Source organism: Mastacembelus armatus, chromosome 3 (genome assembly GCF_900324485.2).
Source record: "Mastacembelus armatus chromosome 3, fMasArm1.2, whole genome shotgun sequence".
NCBI classification, from domain to species: domain Eukaryota; kingdom Metazoa; phylum Chordata; class Actinopteri; order Synbranchiformes; family Mastacembelidae; genus Mastacembelus; species Mastacembelus armatus.
In genome coordinates, this window is record NC_046635.1 from 24,252,607 (window position 1) to 24,272,985 (window position 20,379).

The 20,379-nt window shown below is 40.6% G+C and overlaps 1 protein-coding gene across 1 annotated transcript in view; it reads right to left on the reverse strand.

Annotated features, from left to right (window-relative positions):
* Window positions 1-20,379, reverse strand: part of itfg1 (integrin alpha FG-GAP repeat containing 1) — a 115,468-nt gene that overhangs the window by 5,059 nt on the left and 90,030 nt on the right. The window contains exons 15-17 of the mRNA XM_026293178.2: window positions 6,864-6,988; window positions 2,170-2,252; window positions 1,305-1,422 (exon numbers count right to left, since the gene is read on the reverse strand). Coding sequence (XP_026148963.1) covers window positions 1,305-1,422; window positions 2,170-2,252; window positions 6,864-6,988 — 326 coding nt within the window. The remainder of the gene's footprint in view (window positions 1-1,304; window positions 1,423-2,169; window positions 2,253-6,863; window positions 6,989-20,379) is intronic.

Below are 20,379 nucleotides of genomic sequence, written 5' to 3' on the forward strand. Positions count from 1 at the left end.
GTTCTGGAAATAAAAGTCCTATTAATTATTTAAGATGGATAATTTTAGGTGACCAGGAGTTGGAACCTTTCCAACGGTTGGACAGAATAAAAACTCGCCTCATAGCATTATTGGTGTAAAACATGAGTAGGTCTGTTAGAAAATACTAAAAGCACAGGTGCATAAAATTTTAAGTAGAGAAGCTGAATATGGGACCCAAGGAACACTTCGGTGGGAAATCTGATCATACAGCCTAAATTTCATGCGGTGAAAGCTAGGGATTGTGCTAGATTTTTCATTTGAACTTTTGCAGTGCACAATGCAGATTTTTGTTAATGAGGCTAAGCTCATCACAGTGACCAAAGCTGGAACATTGCTTCTTTATTTTGCCTGTTGAACATGCAATATTTGATTTCAAGTGAGGTAAACTGCCTGTTTAAATTACACCTGCTGTTATTTTGAGTTTCCTCTTTCTTCCTCTCATTGCCCTGAAAAAGGCTCCACATAACCTTCACCCCCACACACATATCTTCTCCCTGAGCCTGCTAGTTGTATCTAAATGCTCAGTTCAGGACCAGCCATGTTATTTTTAAAAGCAGGGTCCATTCAGATGAAACTGATGCTTATGCCCATGTTTCCCAAAAAGAGGGCAATTAGATTGCTTCTATGTGTGTAACCATGCACACATGGTGTCCTGTGTGTAGACACACGCGAACGTACAGGCACGCATTAAGCGCACACGCTCGCACGGCAGATGGCTTGGTGAAGACGCCAGCAACTCACTGCATGGCTCAGCCCAGCAGAGAGCATCACCAGAGTGTGGGTAGAGGAAAAACAAAACAATCCAAATAACACCAAAATAGGTTACTTGTGACAAACAGTGTTAAATAATGTTTGTGTCCGTGTGCTCTATACCACACTATGTCAGGGTATTTTTGGTTGTGACCACACTCTTTGAGGGGCTGAAGCACAAAACATGCACTGATTTCATGGAGGGCATATTTACAGCAGTAATGAACAGAAGATCTGCCATGCTGAAAGGACAGAAGCAGGCAATTACAGCTGAACATCCTTCCAAGTTATGTCTTGGGGAGAGAGAGGTATAAAAAGATAGGGAAAGAGAGAGAGGAAAAGAGAGAGAACATGTATGTGTGGCTCAGTGGGAGGCTAGAGGACTACAGGACAGGGACAGTGAGACCCATCTGCTGCAGGTTGTGACCAATCTGCTCTGTCTCCTTCTCTCACACACTCACACTATAAAGCTGTAAATCACCAGGAAGAGGGCAACATTAACTACATGTTTGTGTGTGCATGTGTGTCCTGACCTTCTCTTGCCAGTGGAGGATGCCAATAATGACGAGGATGAAGACACACACTCCGATCAGTGCGATGGCTGTCAGCAACACGCTGTTGCTAGGAGTCAGGTACAACTTAGCACTCCAACTAGACACAGACCAGGAGAAAGAAAATGGTGCCTTGGCATATGTGCTTTCATGTTTCATTAGTTTTACTTGGCAGAACCACCAAATGGCACACATTAGCAGATATTAAGTTGAAATAAATAAATAATTACCCTTTTCTCATAGCTGAACAGAATGACACTCTGGATTCTGGCTAAGACACTTTTATTACTGTACATTTATCACCTCACAGTATGGAAGTCTGTTTAGTTACTATAGATCTGATTTTGGCCATGGTGTGTGTCTGTGCTGGTAAGTCTGGCAAGTGTTACATGGCTGTATAGAGGAGTGTATATGTGCGTGTTTGTCTGGGTTGAATAGCCATCTGGAGCTCCTCCTGAGGTTCGAGCTACATGTGAACAATGCCATGATAACACTACAACCCATGCTGTGAAGTTAGAGTGTGTGTCTGTGAGAGTGGCATGCTCACATCTGGGCACTGTTTTGTTGAAGTTATACCACAGAGACACTATCTGTACCAAACGAATAGATCTTTATGTGGCATTAGATGAGGTGGTTAAAGCATTATATGGTCTCCATAGCAACAAGCAGCAATGATCCAAATACATTGTTATATTAATGAGCATACTGGTGACCTGTCCAGGGTGTACCCCTGCCTTCCCCCCAAAGAGAGCTGGGATAGGCTCCAGCAGATCCCTGTGACTCTGGTTAGGAATAAGCGGGTATAGAAGATAGATAGATGGATTAATGAGCATACATGTTTCTTTACCTGCGTGGTTTATTGTGTGGGAAAGGAATGACAATTAGCTGAGAGTTGGGAATGATAGCTGTCCATTCCTGCTTCCTTATATCCTGCAAAGACAGAGAAAACACATGAACTGGATATGCACATACTCTGTAATGCATTATGGTAATTCATATCCTTCTCCATAAGACAGATGCTCACAATATGTATGTTAAGTCCTCTGAGGCAGAGTAATAGGGTTCCATGGTTTTCTTTAGCTTCTGTGGAGTGGCTATTTTAAGCCATGCATTTAAGGCACAGAGAACTTTCTACGTGAAATAAATTACTCTTGCTGCGGGGAGTAACAGCTTAGTGCATATAGGTGTGTAGATCTGCATGTCTGAGTATATCCATGGCTGTGTGTGAGAGAGTTCAGCCATTCGCAGAACTAACCATAATCTCTGTCCTGATAAAATATACATCGTCTTTTCTCATCCTCTAACAACTCATTTTGGCTACACAGACATTCACTTTGAAGACAGAATTCATGGGAGAAAACTGGAAACAGTGCCAGTGTGTATGTTTCTAACTGATACCAAGTTTATAATTGCCACAAGAATTGTTTTGAACTGTCCAGTGATGGCTTTTCCACCTACAGTAAAATTACTGAGAAAAACAGGTTATATGCAGCTTTATCATATCAGAGAGGGTAAGTAATCAGAAACATAAAAAAAAAGATACACCAAAAGTAGGCTCAAATACAAACAAGTTTCTACAGATATTTTCACTTTGAAGCTCTTACACACCCATAACTGACCTCTTCTCAAAACTGTGGACATGCATAGACTGTGTTTGACTGACAGTTCCTGTTAATTTTGTTAAACCTGTTAGGGTGGGACAATTAACGGTGCACAGAGTGTTGAAGAAAAATGCTGCATAAATGCAGTTCATCTAACATTTACAATATTATTTACCAGTCTGGTCATATCATGGAATTCTATGACAGTTCTGTCCAACCTCCACCTGACTACAGGTCTAATTAACCAGAGCAATTGAAAACAACAATGTGGGTGTGCAGGTTCTTTAAATACAAGAAGACCATAAGATAAGACAAGATAAAATTTATTAATCCTGGAGGGAAAATTCACATACTACTTAGCATCTTAAAATAGTCATAGAACTTAAAATAACATCAAGAATCTGCTGGACCTGAGTTTTTTTTTTATTTTATAGTGTAATTTCTATGTTATAGTAAATATAAGAGCTGCTGGACAATCTCAATTTCCCTGTGGGGGATGAATAAAGTATCTATCCAGTTTAATCTAATCTAAACTCTAATTTGAATGAAAGATTCGGAGAAAGCAGAAATATTTGTTTTAGATTTAGAAATCACTAGGACATCAGAGCTCAGGGGTGTCAGATCAGGCCCTCAAACACATCTGCCTACACTACACTACAGGATATAGTTTCACCTGTCATTTAGCTGGATGTTTCTGGTTTATATCCTTTGTTAAAATCAAATGACTTTAAAACCATTTGCTTGCTGCACTGCGCTCGACAGCAGTTTGACAGCAGTCAAACTTTGCATGAGTACAAAATTCATTTTTTATAGTTTGCTGCCTTTAGGCTCTACACCCAATGATGACATCTGACATAAGACTGACAGAGTGTGTTTAACCTCTGCATATAACAGTGCTTTGATTTCTGGAAAAGCCCAACATCACCACCCATTTTTCTGTGTCTCATTTTGCTTTGTATCTTGATTAAGTCCCTGCTCAGGCATACCAGACTGTGCTCAGGATCATTAGGGGTTAAAGGTTCAGAGACCACAAACAGGGCAGGGGCATCATGTCAATGGTTTAAAAGCTGTAATCGTGCTTGTAGTTGGGAGGAATTAAGGTCTACATTTGTCTGGAAGTGTCATTGCTCTTTAAACATGGCTCTCCGTTCTTCAGCAATTGAGTGGAACCACATCTCCCAGCTATTTTGAATAAGTGTGCAACAACGCCATTGCCTTTTACATAACAAGCACATTCTTGCCATCAGCCATTGTTGCTTAGCTCTTGGAAAGCGCTGCTGTCTGTGCAGTAACTGGCGGGGGAGCAGAGCTGGAGACGAGTCAGCCTCCACTACTGCTGCCTGGGAGCAGATCCGATCTGGCTGTTTGGAAAAGTGTTCCCAAATTCTTGAGAGAGAAAGAGAGACACTGGTTCAAAGCCAGGAAAACTGGCACACTATGAGAAAGTGAGGGAGACAGTATGAGAGATGGAGGGTGAGTGAGACAGAAAGTGAGAGTGACAAGTAGGGGACTGATTAGTGAAGTAAACCACTTTGAGCAGCAAAGGGAATCCCCTGGGTGGAAGATAAGTGAACAGGAGGAGAGAGACTCTCAGAGAAAGTCAGGGAGGGGGCGAATAAACGAGAGGTATGATTGGGCAGAGGATGGAAGATATCCGAGTAGATTTTACAAAACCTCTCCTTCTTTGAAACAGCAGGCAGAAGCTCTCATTGTGGAGGAGAAAACTGTAAAGGGCACAGCAGGCGAGATAGTGAGAGGATGGGAGCAGGACAGAAATGAAGACTGAGCAAGAAAGAAAACAAAAATGAGAGCAAGACAGATCAAGACAGTTGACAAACAGAAAGATCCAAACCTGCTAGCTGAGCAGGGTGGTAAAGCACTCAGGATTTTTAAACCTCCTTTTTCCTAAAGAGTTCCCCAAAGCTTCTTCTCCTCATTACAGGTACATTTGAGGGAGTCACTCCACTCCCTCATCCCTCTGGGCATCTTTAGGCATGCATTAATTCACTTTGTAAAAGGAATGGACGAGGAGGAGGAAAAAACATGTCTTTGCATAAGGAAAAGGAGTGCATAGAATGGGGACAGCAAAGCAACTTGTTTGAGATGAGTGTTCTTGGTGAGCTACAGCTTCTGAGTCATGGACGGACCTATCTGAAATTCTAATCACCTACTTGACGAAGACCTTGGTACCAGATGAGAGAAAGAAAAAAAGAGCCTTGTCGTGCCTAATATTCAAGTGCTAAGTGAGAGACAGTGAGAGAAAACAGAGGTAGAGATAAATGTGGATATAGTGAAAGCTGAACTCAGGAGCAATGATATTTGAAGTAGCAGATTGTAGAAATGTGGCTGATGATTAGATTAAACCCAGATAGATTAAAGCCATAAAACCAATCAATTATTTACTCTATTAATATAACACTAGCTTGCAAAATGATGGGAGCCATACACCTGCTGTATCCAGAGAGCCATCGATACATCCCCTATACTAACAGGATGGTTGAATAAAGATGTGTTTGAAGCTCAGAGAAAAAAACAGCGGTGTTGGTACTTGGTTTCACTCAGTAGCTTGCTGCACCTTCATCAATTCCTCAGGTGAAGTGATCAATCATCCCATACATCATAAGTGTGATGTGGAATATATCTGCCCTAAAGCAACTGTCTGCATTAGATATTTCAACCTCTTAACTCTCTTCTACTCTTTAATCATGGGCAGAAAAGTGGGGGAAGAGCTTCTTACTGAGATTCTACAATCACTGTCACCTACAGTGTGCCATCATATTTATCTTACCAGCACTAAGGGCTGAAAAATATGTAAAATCCTTTAGAAGTGATTGCTACCAAAACCATGTGTAAAATACTTAATTTAGCCTCCCTGAGCAGGGTTTAGTTTAGTACAATGTTTTACTGTGAGAACATTTTGCAATAAAAAAACTAGTCTATGATTAAGAGAATTAACAAATACATAAGCAACCCTAAGACCTGCAGTAAAAAATTGGAAGGAGAGTGAAGAACTGATTAGCAGTGTGGGTATTAATTTTTGTGAAGAAACACATGTATCTTCATTCATTTTACAAACAAGCAACAAAAAAAGAAAAAAGATTTGAGATTACAGGATTCTCTTATGTGCTACCCCGAACATTTTTTAACTTACTTATTTTTAACTCATTATTTGAGAGTTGATATAACCACCTATTATCACATATTTTAATGAACTGGGGCTTGAATAAAAAAAAACACAAAAATGACAAGAAAACAAAAAACCTCAAACAGGCATTAAATGTTTGAGCAAGATTAAAGAGACACTGATGTTTCTGTTCAGCATTTCTAAGTCGATAAGCAAATATGTGGAAGGAAATCCCCTTTTCTGAATATTCACAAAATACCCTTTAAACAAGTCTCACAATCCTCAGAAGAATTGTGCTGCAACCAGTCTATTATAAAATAAAGCCTGAACATTAGGGAAAAAAATCAACTTCAAAATTTTTCTCTCTGCCTATGACTTTAAAAATGCTTGAATTGCTTTTAGCACAAATTACTCTATCATTTGATATTTTTCTTGGAACATTTTCTGGTTCTTAACATCCTCAGGCTGTTTATGCTCATCTCTCACTGCCTTTTCTCCTAGACTTACAGCATAGACATTAAATGTCTCAGCCACACATGCCATGAAGTGTTATATTCAGGACAGGGTAGGGTGCTTAGAGATGACTTAATTAGGGAGATGAGTGGCACTATACATGTTCACAGATCCTTTGCACCCGGTGGTTTGAAGGGATTTACTTTGCTTGTTCAGCTCCATTCCTTTCTTTTCTTAATCTGCTGAAGCATGCATACACCACTTCAAAAGAACCTCCTTCAAATGTTCTACAAGTAACCTGTAGCTGTTCTAAAGTAGTGCTGCAAACTGTGCAGGTAATAGAATACTGTCAATGTTCCTCACCGTCTCTCCAGGCTGCCGGGGGATGCCGACAAAAAGGTGATCCAGGAAGTTTGCGCTGCGTCCGAGGCCCAGCACAGTGTAGGGCAGCTGAAGGGAGAAGTGAGCTGACTGGCTCAACTGTCCCGCTGCAAAAAGAGAGGCAGAGAATGGACATAATTTTTAACAAAGGATCTATTCTTCATGTTGTAACCACATCAGGATATCCAAAGAACCTTATCTCTGAGGGTATTTTTGTTGCACTGTTATTTCCCTTTAATTTTTAGCTATGATATATCCATGGCTCTAAGGTATAACAGTATAAAGTCTGTTCATCTAACAAATTGGTCCAGATTAATATATCACAATTGGATGGTTTGCCCTGAGAATGAATCATCTGACTTTTCCTGAAGCACTGCCATGAGGTTGACATTTTTCGTTTTCACTGAAATGTCTCAGCTATTTGATAAACTGCCATTAAATTTGGTACATGTTTCCCTCAGGATCAACTGTAATAACGTTGCTGATTCCCTAACCTCTAGTCCAGCACCATCATCAGATGGCTGTGGACTCTTAGCCTTGTTACTGAATTTTTAATACATCTGAACTGCGTTTCAGAATGCAAAGGGTTATTTTATATTCAGTGCACTGGTTTGTGTGATATTACTGCTGGCTGAGGGGTGCCAAATCTTTATGATGCTTTTGGATGCTTAATGAGTTTTCAGAGATAGATTTTTTGTTTTTTTTATTTTACTTATCTTGAACATACAAGGAGATATTATGAATCATCTAAAAGTTGCAATGAAGGGTACAACACAATGAACATAACCGGTGACAAAGGGCAGCCCTGCCAGAGTCCAAAATGCACTGGGAACAGTTCTGACTTACTGCCAGCAATGCGAACCAAGCTCCTGCTCTGTTCTTACAGAGAGCGAACAGCCCTTAGCAAAAGTCCCTGGACCCCATACTTCCAGAGCACCTCCCACAGGATACCACGAGTGACACGAATGCCTTCTCCAAGTCTATAAAGCACATGTAGACTGGTTGGGCAAACCTCCATGAACCCTTGAGCACCCTCTGTCATTAGTTCTGTTCATTATTTTTATGGACAGAATTTCAAGGCACAGCCAGGGGCTGGGGAGAGTCCATTTTGGGAACCACAGGATTGCATATCTGCTTTTTGCTGATGTTGTTGTCTTGTTGGCTTCTTCGAACCAGGACCTGCATTATAGGTGGTTTGCAGCTGAGTGTGAAGTGGCTGGGATGAGAATCAGCACCTCCAAGTCCAAGGCCATGGTTCTCAACTGGAAAAAGGTGGCTTACACTCTCCGGGTCGGAGGAGAGATACTGCTTTTAGTGGAGGAGTTTGAGTATCTTGGGGTCTGTTGTTCATGAGTGAGGGAAGGACGGAATGGGAGACTGACAGAAGGATTGGTGCAGCAGCAGCAGCAATGAGGTCGATGTACTGGTCTGTTGTGGCAAAGAAGGAGCTGAGTCGAAAGGCAAAGCTCTCAATTTACCAGTCAATCTACATTCCTACCCTCACCTATGGTCATGAGCTCTGGGTCATGACTGAAAGGACAAGATCATGGGTATAAGCGGCTAAAATGAGTTTCCTCCGCAGGGTGGCTGGGCGCTCCCTTAGAGATAGGGTAAGGAGCTCGGAATAGAGCCACTGCTCCTCCGCATCGAGAGGAGACCGGGGGAAAGACCCAAAACACGGTAGAGGGACTATGTCTCTCGGCTGATCTGGGAACGCCTTGGTATCCCCCTGGAATACCTGGAGGAATTGTCTAGGGAGAAGGAAGTCTGGGCATCTCTACTGCCCAAGCAACTCGGCCCCAGATAAAGCAGCAGAAAATGGATGGATGGATGGAGGTTATAACACACAAAGGTCCTCAACCATATGTCCTCAAGTCTGATGCAAATAATAACTGTCAATACTAATCAAGCTCATGTCTGACCCTGGTTATTCTCTTGCAATGCTCATTGGTATAGTTGAATATGTAGTTTTTTTCAAATTAATTAACTATTTGAAAATATTTCTATTCATATTTATTCTCAGTGTTTTGCTGACCCTTTTAGACATTCTGCGAACAAGGTTTCCCATAAACTGTTTTTCATTCATCACTTTGTGCTTAATACAACAGGCTAAATGGTTAACATGACCCCCTTTTTCTTCACTGCTCTTATTACTGCAGTTGCAATGGCCGTGCTTTCCCAAAGGCACCATTAAAGTTTTATGTAATGTAATATAATCAGTTCTAACCTAACCCATCCTGACAATAACTGTCAGAGATATGACGAAAATGTACAAGTGAACATAATGAGAGGGATGATGAATAAACAAGGAACAGGAGTGACCGAGCCAGAAGGACTGCAGTGTGAGACCTGGTGTTCTGACATCAAGAAGCACCATAAAAGATACAAATCAGAGTGAGACATCCGAGGCCAGAGCAACACTTTCCCCTCTCTCTTCACCCAACCTCACACCTTCATCCATGTAATCTCTACCTCCTTAACTCGCTACTCTCATCCAACCTGTATTCTCCTTTTTACCACTCTACTCATCTCTCTACCAACTCTCCCAATACATCACTCCGATTTGGCCTTACTTGTTTTGCTTCCACTTCCCTCCTGCTCTCTCTCCCCTTCAGCTGCAGTATCTCGCCCACGCCACCCAACTCTGCCAAGAGCAGCTGACATAAATCAACCTCTACGTGGTAAACAAAGAGAATGGAGAGAAAGAAAGGGTGGAAGAAGAGAGAGAAAAAGCCCTGAGGCAGCCAGTGATCAGAACTAATGTGGATGGACTGCGTATTGTAGGCTGAGAGGAGTACTAGAGCTTTCTCTCTCCATTTTCTTTAATCTATCCCAAACCTCAGAGTTCAGTAAAAAGAAATGTCCAGTTCATCTTTGGCCACCTCTGCTTAACCTTTCTCAGGACAATCCAGCTCACAACAGTTCAAAATGTCTCTTCTTTTATGCTTTTTCATGTTGCATGAACAAACCTGGCATTTTACCATCCCACACAGGATAAAAATTGATCAATGGGTGAAAGAGTAATTAACTCAGGTAAAACCCATAGCGCCTATTGTATGGTGTTAAAACCATAAAAGCCTGCCCATGATGCTGTAATGTACATGTCCTGGTTCCAGTTGGTCTGAATGCAGAATATACCCATCGACTTTTGCAATTTTCTACCAAAGAAAGCTTGTCATTTGTCATTTTTCCAGGTTTTTTAGTGTTGGGTTGTGGTGTTGTGAAGAGGCAGCATAATTTCCTTAATCACACACTGCAGAGAGCGAAAAAAGGATGAGATAGACAGAAATATTGGCTGTTTCCAAGAAGAGCTGGGCACAGTTTCATGGACATTGACTTGTTCAGGGTAGTACAAAGCCCCGGCTTCTAAAAGACACTGAAGATGAATCCTGGGGTGTCTGACATTTACTGAGAGAGATATGTGTGTGTGTGCATGTGTGAGTGTGGGTCGGGGAATTGTACCAGATCAGATCAAGCTGTGTTTTGCTAAATGGGATTTTATGTATGATTTTAAATGACAATCTGTTCACTGAAATGGAAGGAAGATGAAAAGAGGAAGAGAATCCATGCCATGCTAGTGCCACAAAAATATAAATAATGGGTGAATATCCACAAATTAACTTCTCATATCATACTAGCCTTATATTTAAAAGAAGAATAAAATCACAAAAAAATAAAAATAAATCTGTGACTTTATATAGTGTCATAAATAATGTTTTCATCAGTGCTGGCTATGCTTTGTGTTTAGAGCTAATCAGTTATGTTAGCATGCTAACATGCCAAACAAAGATGGTAAATGCTCTACATGTAAATATCAGCAAGTTAGCTCTGCCTTGTGGGAATGTTACAGCATGCTGATGTTAGCATTTAGTACTAAGTCCAGTCTAAGTACAGTCTAGTACAGAGCCACTGACATTGTTTAAGTTCAAAAACTTGAGGAAAGTGTAAAAACCTTAAAATGATGGTGAACAAAAGATTTTCTAGGTCAAGGTCTGCATCAAAAGTAGGCTAACATATGTAAACCTAACTCATCCTCAATCATAAATCACACTAATTAATAAATAAAGTGAATGATTTATGAGTGAATGCATCAAGGAGAGCCGAAACAAGCTTATCAAATGGGGCTTGTTTATCTTGGACAGTTGACCTTAGATCCTCAGTGTGTGCTAAGAAAACAAAGTAAAACACACTGAACCAAGGCACTCACCAGGATAGCTGCATGCCAAATAGGCATTCATGTAAAAATAACATAGAAAGTGACTCCAAAATAAAAATACATGTAAGACAAATAAGAAACATGATGCAACAAGACTTGGGCCAGTGTCTGGAGACACTGTGGATTTGAACTGAGCATTACATCGCTCTCATTTGCTCTGAATTAAAACAAGAACCAAAACTTGCACCATGTTGGCAGTTATGCTATCTCATGCCCACAAAGACATTTGGAAATACAGTTACCAAATGTGAGGTGGGCGGTGAAGGTGATAACGCTTTGGTTTTGACCAAATAAACCTAACATCCAACAATTTCCAGCAAGAAAGCAGGGCTGTTTTCAGTTTTGCTGCAACAGCACATCTCACCTATGAATATGCCAAATCCACTTCAGCTACTCTGGTTTTTCTTTGAACCATGAAGAGGACTTTGAGGCAATGCCATTTTTAGTTGTTGATATCTAGCAGTAAAACAAAAGGCAGAATGACAGGGTACTGAATGTCCCACAGAAGGAAGAGTAGGATTGCCACGGAGCGTTACTCAGAGGTGGATCCAGCAGGGGAAGCCGTTTTAAATCAGTCCTCTGCCTCTTGGTGCTTTACACTGAATCCTGTCATCAGGCTTGACAGAGCAGGATTTTCAACGGGATTGGACCTTTAAGCCAGTCTTGGTTTGATGTTTTTAACAGACTGCTGCTCCCTGTCAGTAGGCAAGAGGTGGATGGCTTGCACTCGGCCATTCAGCAGGGTGCTGTCAGTCTGAGTGTGTGTGTGTGTGTGTGTGTGTGTGTGTATATGTGTGTGATGGAGGATCAAGCAGGGTTACACTGCAGGCAGGGAGCCTGGCTTAATGTCTGCTGAGTGCTCTGTGTGTATATGTATGTGTGTGTGTGTGAGTGTGTCTGTGTAGACTGTGGCTGTGGTTAGGAAATGTGGCCTCAGCTGGAGCAAAGCCATTTCACAACATGGGGAGGTTGGCAAAGGGTATTATGTAGAGCAGTGTATCGTACTGTCTGTGTTTTGTGTGTGTGTGTGTGTGTGTGTGTGTGTGTGTCTGTGTGTATGAGGGAGAGTGTGGTAGTCTTCTTCTATCCTATCTCCCTATAGCAGAGCCAGTGGAGGCCTTGGCAGGGAATCTCAGCCTGCATACATGACTGACAGGCTACAATCCGTCTCTTAGAAGACAAAGCAGATTCAAAGCAGCACAAGCAGTCGGCTTTGGCGTGTGAATGTGAACATCTGCGTGCCCCTCTCAGTTTCACGAAGTTCCAACACACACATTCAGACACAGATGCACAGCACACTTATGTGCCCATGATATGCATCGCATTCAACTAGTTGGTGTTCCAAAGCCCAAGCAATAATACAAACAAGGGCACATACACAGTGGACAGAAACAAACACACACACACATGCAAGTAAACACAGATTTCTGAATGTTACAGCCCAGTTTACACTGAAAGAAAGGGGGAGAAAAAAACCTGAAGTAGGAGGAACTGCCCTTCTCTATTCGAAGTTTCTGTCCTTCAAAAATCTTACTCTTTGTTATTCACCAATCCATTCAAAAGTTATATAAAGTCTTTGACATTTGCACAAGAAAGTAAATAAATGGGCAAAATAAGAAATTTAACACACAATTATATAGACTTCACTTATGTGCCCATGATATGCATCACATCCAACTAGTTGGTGTTCCAAAGCCCATGCTATAGTACAAACAAGGACACACACACAGTGGACAGAAACAGAAATACACGCACACAAAAGTAAAAATAGATTCCTTAATGTTATAGCCCAGTTTACACTGAGATAAAGGAGGAGGAAAAACAACAACAAATGAAGTAGTAGAAGCAGCCCTTCTCCATCTGAGGTTTCTGTCCTTCACACAACCACACACACAAAATTATACAGACTACAAATATCGTCTAAGACTTTTTTGGTTTGATCTGAAATTGTTGACTTAGAGTTGATAACTGCATAGTGTGTCCTTGCCTTTAAAAGCTGAGTATAAGTCTGAGTCATGCAGGATGCTGGGGACTTTCATCAACATGTGAATTTCTTTAAATTACACCTACAGTATGCTACTGGCTTACATTTACAGCATCTACATAGCCTCTCAGGGTAGAAACATACACATTTGTTTTTTCTTCTGTAAGCTGGTACCTGAGCTGACATCCCTCATTGTTTTTTTACCATCAATAGAATCCAAGATAGTTAGGAGAAGATGATGAATGTTGGGCTCATTCTATGTGATACTGAATCGGACAAATTTGGGTATGGGTATGAAGAGTAAAAATTTTTAAAATGTTAGCAACATCAGAAGCAAATGTAAATATAGAGAGGACATGGATGCCTCTGAGGGAGCTACAGTATGTGCGTGTATGTGTGAGTGTGTCAATCTGCTGAGGTCTTAGGGCACATATCCTTATAAAAAACCTCATCCTGCCTGGAGGTGTTTGCCTCTGGGCAGAGATGCAACATGACAGTGTGACCTGTACCTCCAGAGTGAGTCCACTGTGAGTATGGGCAGAGAAGGAAATATGGATTTAACAAAAACAAACAAATCAGGGAAAAATGTAAAATCAAAACATAAAAGATGTAAAACACAACTACTAAATGTAACAGATGTACACATCTGCGACTGCTTCTATATTTTACAAGAAACAGAGTAATATCATCTCTACAATACATTAAGGAAGGAAAGATAGACATGAACTTAATTAGATTGCAGTTCAGGTTCACACTCACTTTCTCACTCCCCAGGGCTTGAAAACTGAAAAAAAAAAAAAAAAAAATCCTAGTGCCTGTCGCTATAGAAACCATTTGCTCCCTTGATGGCGATAAAAGGAGCAAATTGCAGAGATGCAGGGTGGAGCCATGAGGGATAGAAGTACACACACACACACACACACACACACACACACACACACACACACACACACACACACACACACACACACACACATATACATACATACATGCACATACTCGAAAGGTCCGTTTGCCTAGAGAGCCCCCTTTGGTGCTCATACAATGGTGTCAAGATCTGGACATTGATTTGAGAGGGAAAATGTGTGTATGTCTATGTGTGAGTGTGAATATGTGTCTGTAGTGATACGCTGAAAAACCCTAAGGGCTTTATAGTTGTTCTGTCCTTATCATGATCCAGCTTTGCACTGCCTTTCAAGACCTTTGGCACCGAAACATGTTGACACCTGTGCTTAGATTACAACTGAGGCAGGTTTACTACAGATAAAGCTCCTTCAAACCTCCTCTCCTTAGTCCTTGGAGCATCTATTCAGTGATGTCATATCTCATTTTACTCAGAAATAAAAGACCAGCAACAAATGAAAAAAATGAAGCAACAGGAAATGGCATATGAATAAGAAAACAAGCAAAACAAGTCAAATAAGACTTAGAAGTTTTCTAAAGTTTTAAGTTATTTAAAGAGTATACTATATGCTTGCAGTTGTGAAATATTGTTAAGGACATTCAGAGAATAATGAGCTGCATAACTGCACATATAAGATCATAACCTCGCCTTTGTGCATTTACTTAGAAGAGGCACTTATAAATACTTCTTGACTCTAAGACTCTAAATGCCAAGTGAACTAAAACACAACCAAGTGAGTTTCAGTTGAACTGCAAAACTGTAGAAAAGTTGACTTGTAAGAAGGTAAAAGTTTTTCACCATTGCTGGGTCAGCATACTGGATAAATATTTGCTTTTGTGAATATCGGTACACTTGAGAGGGCTGTATAGAAAAAGTAATCATTTAGTTAAACTTACAAAAAGTTCTGAGTGCCTCCAAATAAAAAAAAATGCCTTTAATGTTAAACATCAGTCATTAGTTTTGCAGGTATTTAGTTAGAAAACAAGGTACTGGACAAATTGAAATTGGACCTAATGATGCAGGTAGGTGAAAAGTTAGTAAATTGCCAAAGTTAATATGAATTCATCCTTAGTGCAACATGCATTTGTGTATCAGTTTTAATGACAATCCTTTAGTGATACAACCAAGGAAAAAACTGAGGTTCACCAGAATTGGTAGGATTCATCCTCTGATCACCTTGAACATTTGTACAAAATTTTATGGTGATTCCTGATTCAAAAACATGGTCAACTTGGATGACTGCTCTTTCTACACTTCTATTGCTACCTCTTTCTACTCCCTCCAGGAGGGCTGGATGAGGCGTGTGAAGAGAGAAGGGATGAGGAAAGTCAGAGAGGATGGAAAAGAAGGAATGAAAGGCAGGCAAAAGAAAAGAAGTATACTGCGGCTGATCAATAGTAATTCTTCATGTCTCCATTGAGGGGTACCTCTCCAATGTTTTTTTTAACCACTCCAATATTTCCTTCTGCTCTCCCCTACTCTGTTCTGATATCTCTGTGCTCCTCTCCTCCCATTTCCCATCTTTCTCTTTTGCTCCACCTTCATTTTCACTTCTATCCTTTTCTCAGTAACTGTGTTTTCAGCGCTCTCCTCTGCACCCTCTCATTTTCTCCCCCTTTCCAACCCTTTTCATTTCTTTCATCCACTTACTCTCCTATCTTACTCCTATACTGTGAATTCTCTGGGTTTGAAGCCTATCTTCCATATACTGTGCACTAAAAGGGTTGGAGAATTGGGTAACACTCACTGTTGACCTGGTGAGGCCTCTGAGTCTCTGAGCAGGGGTGTACTGTGGTCATAGATCAGTATGACGCCAAGTCCAATAGGCTGGCTTTTACGACACTGTTTGATGCATCAGCATGATGCAGCAAAAAGAAACATTAACAGCTTCAAGATGTACAGGTCAACACAATTCAGCACACACACTGTTTTTCATTTGAATTTGCATCGAGGTTGTTTTGGATTTTCTAAATGTCTAAAAGGTTAAGCCATTATAAATATGCATATGGACGAGTTGCTGCAGGTGAACATGTTTGCTAAAGGTTGTGTGTGAAAGTACAATGAGTGTGTGCACTGTGTGAGTGTGTGAGCTAGCTGTTGCTAATCCCCTGAACTCATTAGCCTAATTGGACAGTCTGCAGAGAGCTCCACATTGATCTGAGCCTGTTCAGATTCTCCTCCCTGTGAGCACTCACTCCTTTTTCTTTCTGTCTCACTGTTCTCCCTCTTACTGTCCCTTCTCTCTTAAATATTCTTTCTCTACGTGCACAATAACCTTTGGCACTACAGACACGATCACCTACCCCAGAGATGTTACATTCCATCTTTATTCCTTCATTTTAGTGCTACTTTATTCATTCTGTCTCACTTGGCAGCACTAATAGCCAAATATGTTGGGTTCAAAGAAGCTAATGTTATGATCGCTAGAATACCATATGAGAATAATGATTCAAAAGTGGTGTTGTATTCTGACAAATCACTTAATTTTACAAGAGTAAAAAAAAAACAACAAAAAACATAAGCTCATTTCAGGAAATTCTGACAGACTAAGCATTGTTTTATCTCACCGCACACCTGGCAATTTTATGAGTGGCATTCAAAATTTGAAAAAGCTCTTTTATAAAACAACTATCCTCCACAGTTTCCCAAAGAACTAGTGTATATTGCTGACTACTGTTGTGATACTAAGGCCTTTAGCCAGTAATTAGTTGGAAAATAAACCTGTACATTTGTTTGTCTTCAGGCAGCATTGATGGCTATGTCAATTGAAAGAATTACACAAATTGAGCTAGACTTGCAGGAGGGTTCACAGGGGTTCGAGCAGCTGTTAGTCATAACCACAGATGTTCCGAGCCAATCCAGTTTACAAGTCTAGGGCAACGTAAAACAGTAAAATATGTGTGGCTGATGGACCAACTGGAAATGCAGAATGACTTTGGTGACATTTGCATTATGTCTTATTATAGTATGACACAGTACAAAACTCAAGCTAAAGTCTTGCAGCAAAAATGTTACAAACAAAATTGCAGATAAAAAAAAATTCTTGCTTTTCAGACTTTTCATAATTTTTTGATATGACTGATATATATATGATATTTTTTAAAAATGAAAAAACTGCCCTTGATATTTTCTATGAACTGTGGTCTTGGACAGCTGGAGTGAATAAGGCTCAAAACACATTACAATAAACCATAAATGATGTGATTAATCTTCTTAAAAGTCATTGACAATGTCTAACAGCGCAGATTTCTTCTCTCTTATGTTACATTAAAAGTGAGGATAATTTCTTTTCCTGTCCTGTGAGTTATATGCCAACAGTATTAAAAATGACAGTACACTTGGTCATTAGTTTGCCTGATAAATTCAAAGCAGTGGCACCACTTTCAACAACAGGAAGTCAACATTTCCAGCTGAGAGATTGCAACTACTTAATAATAAAGGGCTGATATTGTCGCAGGACAGGTTAAAAGTAAATGTCACAGTGGTAATAAGAAAATCAGTGTCTTTGTCTTTGTGATTGTTGACTATAATCTCATTATTCCAACTGAAAGCTTCATCCAAACACTAATCTCCACTTGTCTACAGAGAAATGACTTTGAGTGACCATGTGTGAGCTGTGACTGAGAGGGAAATGAACCATGGTGTTTTTATTCCTCAGGGTGCTTGAGTGTGTCTCCAGTGGGCGAGAGAGAGGGGAATGAAAAGGTTGTTAATGAATAACTTTGGCTATTCATCTTGACCAACCCACCTGTCTCTCTCTCTCTGTCTCAGCAGGAGTTAGTTGATAATGAGGTGTGGTGTTGTCAGAATCACAGCCCATGCTCATCCATCCAACCTGCTTAGTAATGGGTTCAGTATACCACTGTCTGGTATGTACACACAAACAAACACACGCACACACACACACACACACGCACAGACACACTCACACACAAGGTCGTAAAGAGACAGATGTCAGGATGCCCTTATACACATGCTGCCACACTGCACAACACATATAGACCCAGACTACAAAAAGATTGAAGAACATGTGTAAATTTAGACGAATACAAGAAAATACACATAGTGCAGGTACAGTTTGACAGCCAGTGTGCGTGTACACAAATACATAGACACAGACACACAAAACTGTAAAATTTAGGAATGTACAGTGTTTCTGTTGACCTTTACTTATACTCTTATTTCCATCCTATATCATTTATTAACTCCTCTGGTTTCTCTCCTTTCCATCTTTCTCCAGAGTAACTCCATTCACATACTGTGCCTCCTCGGTCCTTGTCACTGAGCATATTATAATCTCTCCTTTCTTCTCCGCTCTTTCTCCTTTTTAGTCAGGGTGAAGGGTATGTGAAGATCACTAGGCCCCAGTGGAGAAGTCCAGACAATGTGTGTGTGTGCATGCATGAGAGAGTGCATGAGTTTGTGTGTGCCCCATCATTGCTCATCTCTGGCAGCCTCTCTAGCTGTTCCCCGAGCTACAAGCTACAGAATAAATACACTTTAAATCACCCCACACACAGTCTCTCTCACACACACACACGCACACACGTGCACACGCGCGCACGCACACACACACACACACACACGCACACACACACACACACACACACACACACACGAAGCCTGTTCCCTGGCAGCACTTTGCTGCTGTTAAATGAGGGGCCTGGGGAGTTTTGCCGGCAAAGCCTTTGGCTACTCTTGCTCTCCTCTGTCCGTGCACTGTAGTCAAACACACACTGGTAAAACCGGGCGAATTTATAATGGCAAGAGACCAGATTCAGACACTTTTTACAGAATGACTGGATGAATGGACAAAATGTCAAAACCATTTGATTTTTGCATGAACGATAGCTGAACTAACTACATCCTGTTGAATAATAGGATACATTTATTAAACCCTTCGGCTAGTTTTATATTTTGAGTGGAATTTCTAAGGTACAAGAAACATGGATGATCTGTTCATAGGGTCCTCATAGGGAGCTGACACAGGGTCTTCATAGTAAACAGAAGTATGCTGATACCTCTGTCAACATACTTACAGACCTGAGTTGTCTTTCATGGTTTGGGTTAGGTCCCCTAGTACACAGACTTGTACTTCCAACATTGTAGCAGAAATTATGTTTTTCTGTGTGGCAGATCTAAAATGGTCTGCACATAAAAATCATCTCAGCCCAATCTAACACCTTTTGAATGAAGTCCAACACTAACTGTGGGCAGAGATATTACCAAACATCTGTGGCTGACCTCACTAATACTGTTTTGGCTAAATGGAAGCAAAACCTTGCAACCAGGTTAAAAAAAACTTGCGGAAAGCTTTTTTAGAAATGTGAGGCTGTATTAAACTAGAAAAGGTAAAGAAGCAGTGAAATATTTACATGCGTAAATTAACAAAAATCGTTTTAAACTGCCAATGTTTCTGGTATTTTTTCTAGATTCCTTCAGTACAAATTAAAATCAAAAGCAGATGAATCTCAGATTTTTTTTCCTTTCATTTTTATCAGTTTCATATAATTTATTGGCTCCACATTTAATGGGATTCTGTATCATTCTCTATCTTCTCTGCATTGAGTGTAGGTGGTGATAGCCCACCCCAACCATCCCTTACAATTCACTCTATGCCTATTTAACTATATTTTTAAACCAGCATGGAGAGGGTGTGGAGAGAAAATGAAACTGTGTGTTTCATCATGCTTCGAGACTACTAAAAACTGGAAGGCTAGTGTTAATATTTTGTCCACTCAGTGGTTTGGGCTTGGGCACAAAGCACCTAACTGAAAAGTGGGCAGCTAGTGGAAGATTGGTTTTAGCGCTGTTTTGTAGCCAGGAGCTTAAGCTGTCTAAGTGTGGTGAAATAATAATGATGCTAGACAGGGATCTGTCTACTAATCTTTAAATATGTATATACTCCAACTCTGCCAGCAGATAAATGATACAATGGAATCTGACAAAGTGGGATTATGGTGCACACAGGAATACACATGCACATGGACTATATATATCCCTGACCCTAGGCTGTCAGTGTATCTTGTCCTCACCCAGAGCTGCATCGTTCCTGCAATGTAATATCAACTAGGTTGACTGTAGCTAATACAGAACAGCACCACAGTCCTCAGTGTCTCGACTTAACTTTCTATGCAGATCTCTCTCTCTTCCTATGTCTTTCTCCTTGTTAATCTGAAGCAGCCTGATGATGTGCAGTGGTTTACGAGCACCAGAGTTACAGAACTTTCTTATCAATAAATCTGGACTCACAGGGTTTTTGATTGACAGTAAGGAAAAAGTAGTCACAATTTATGTGAAAGGGTGAACTGTGACCAAAACCTACTACCTAAACCTTGCAGTACAGAACAAAACCTGATGCTGACAGTTCTGGTTAACAACAAAAGGGATGAAG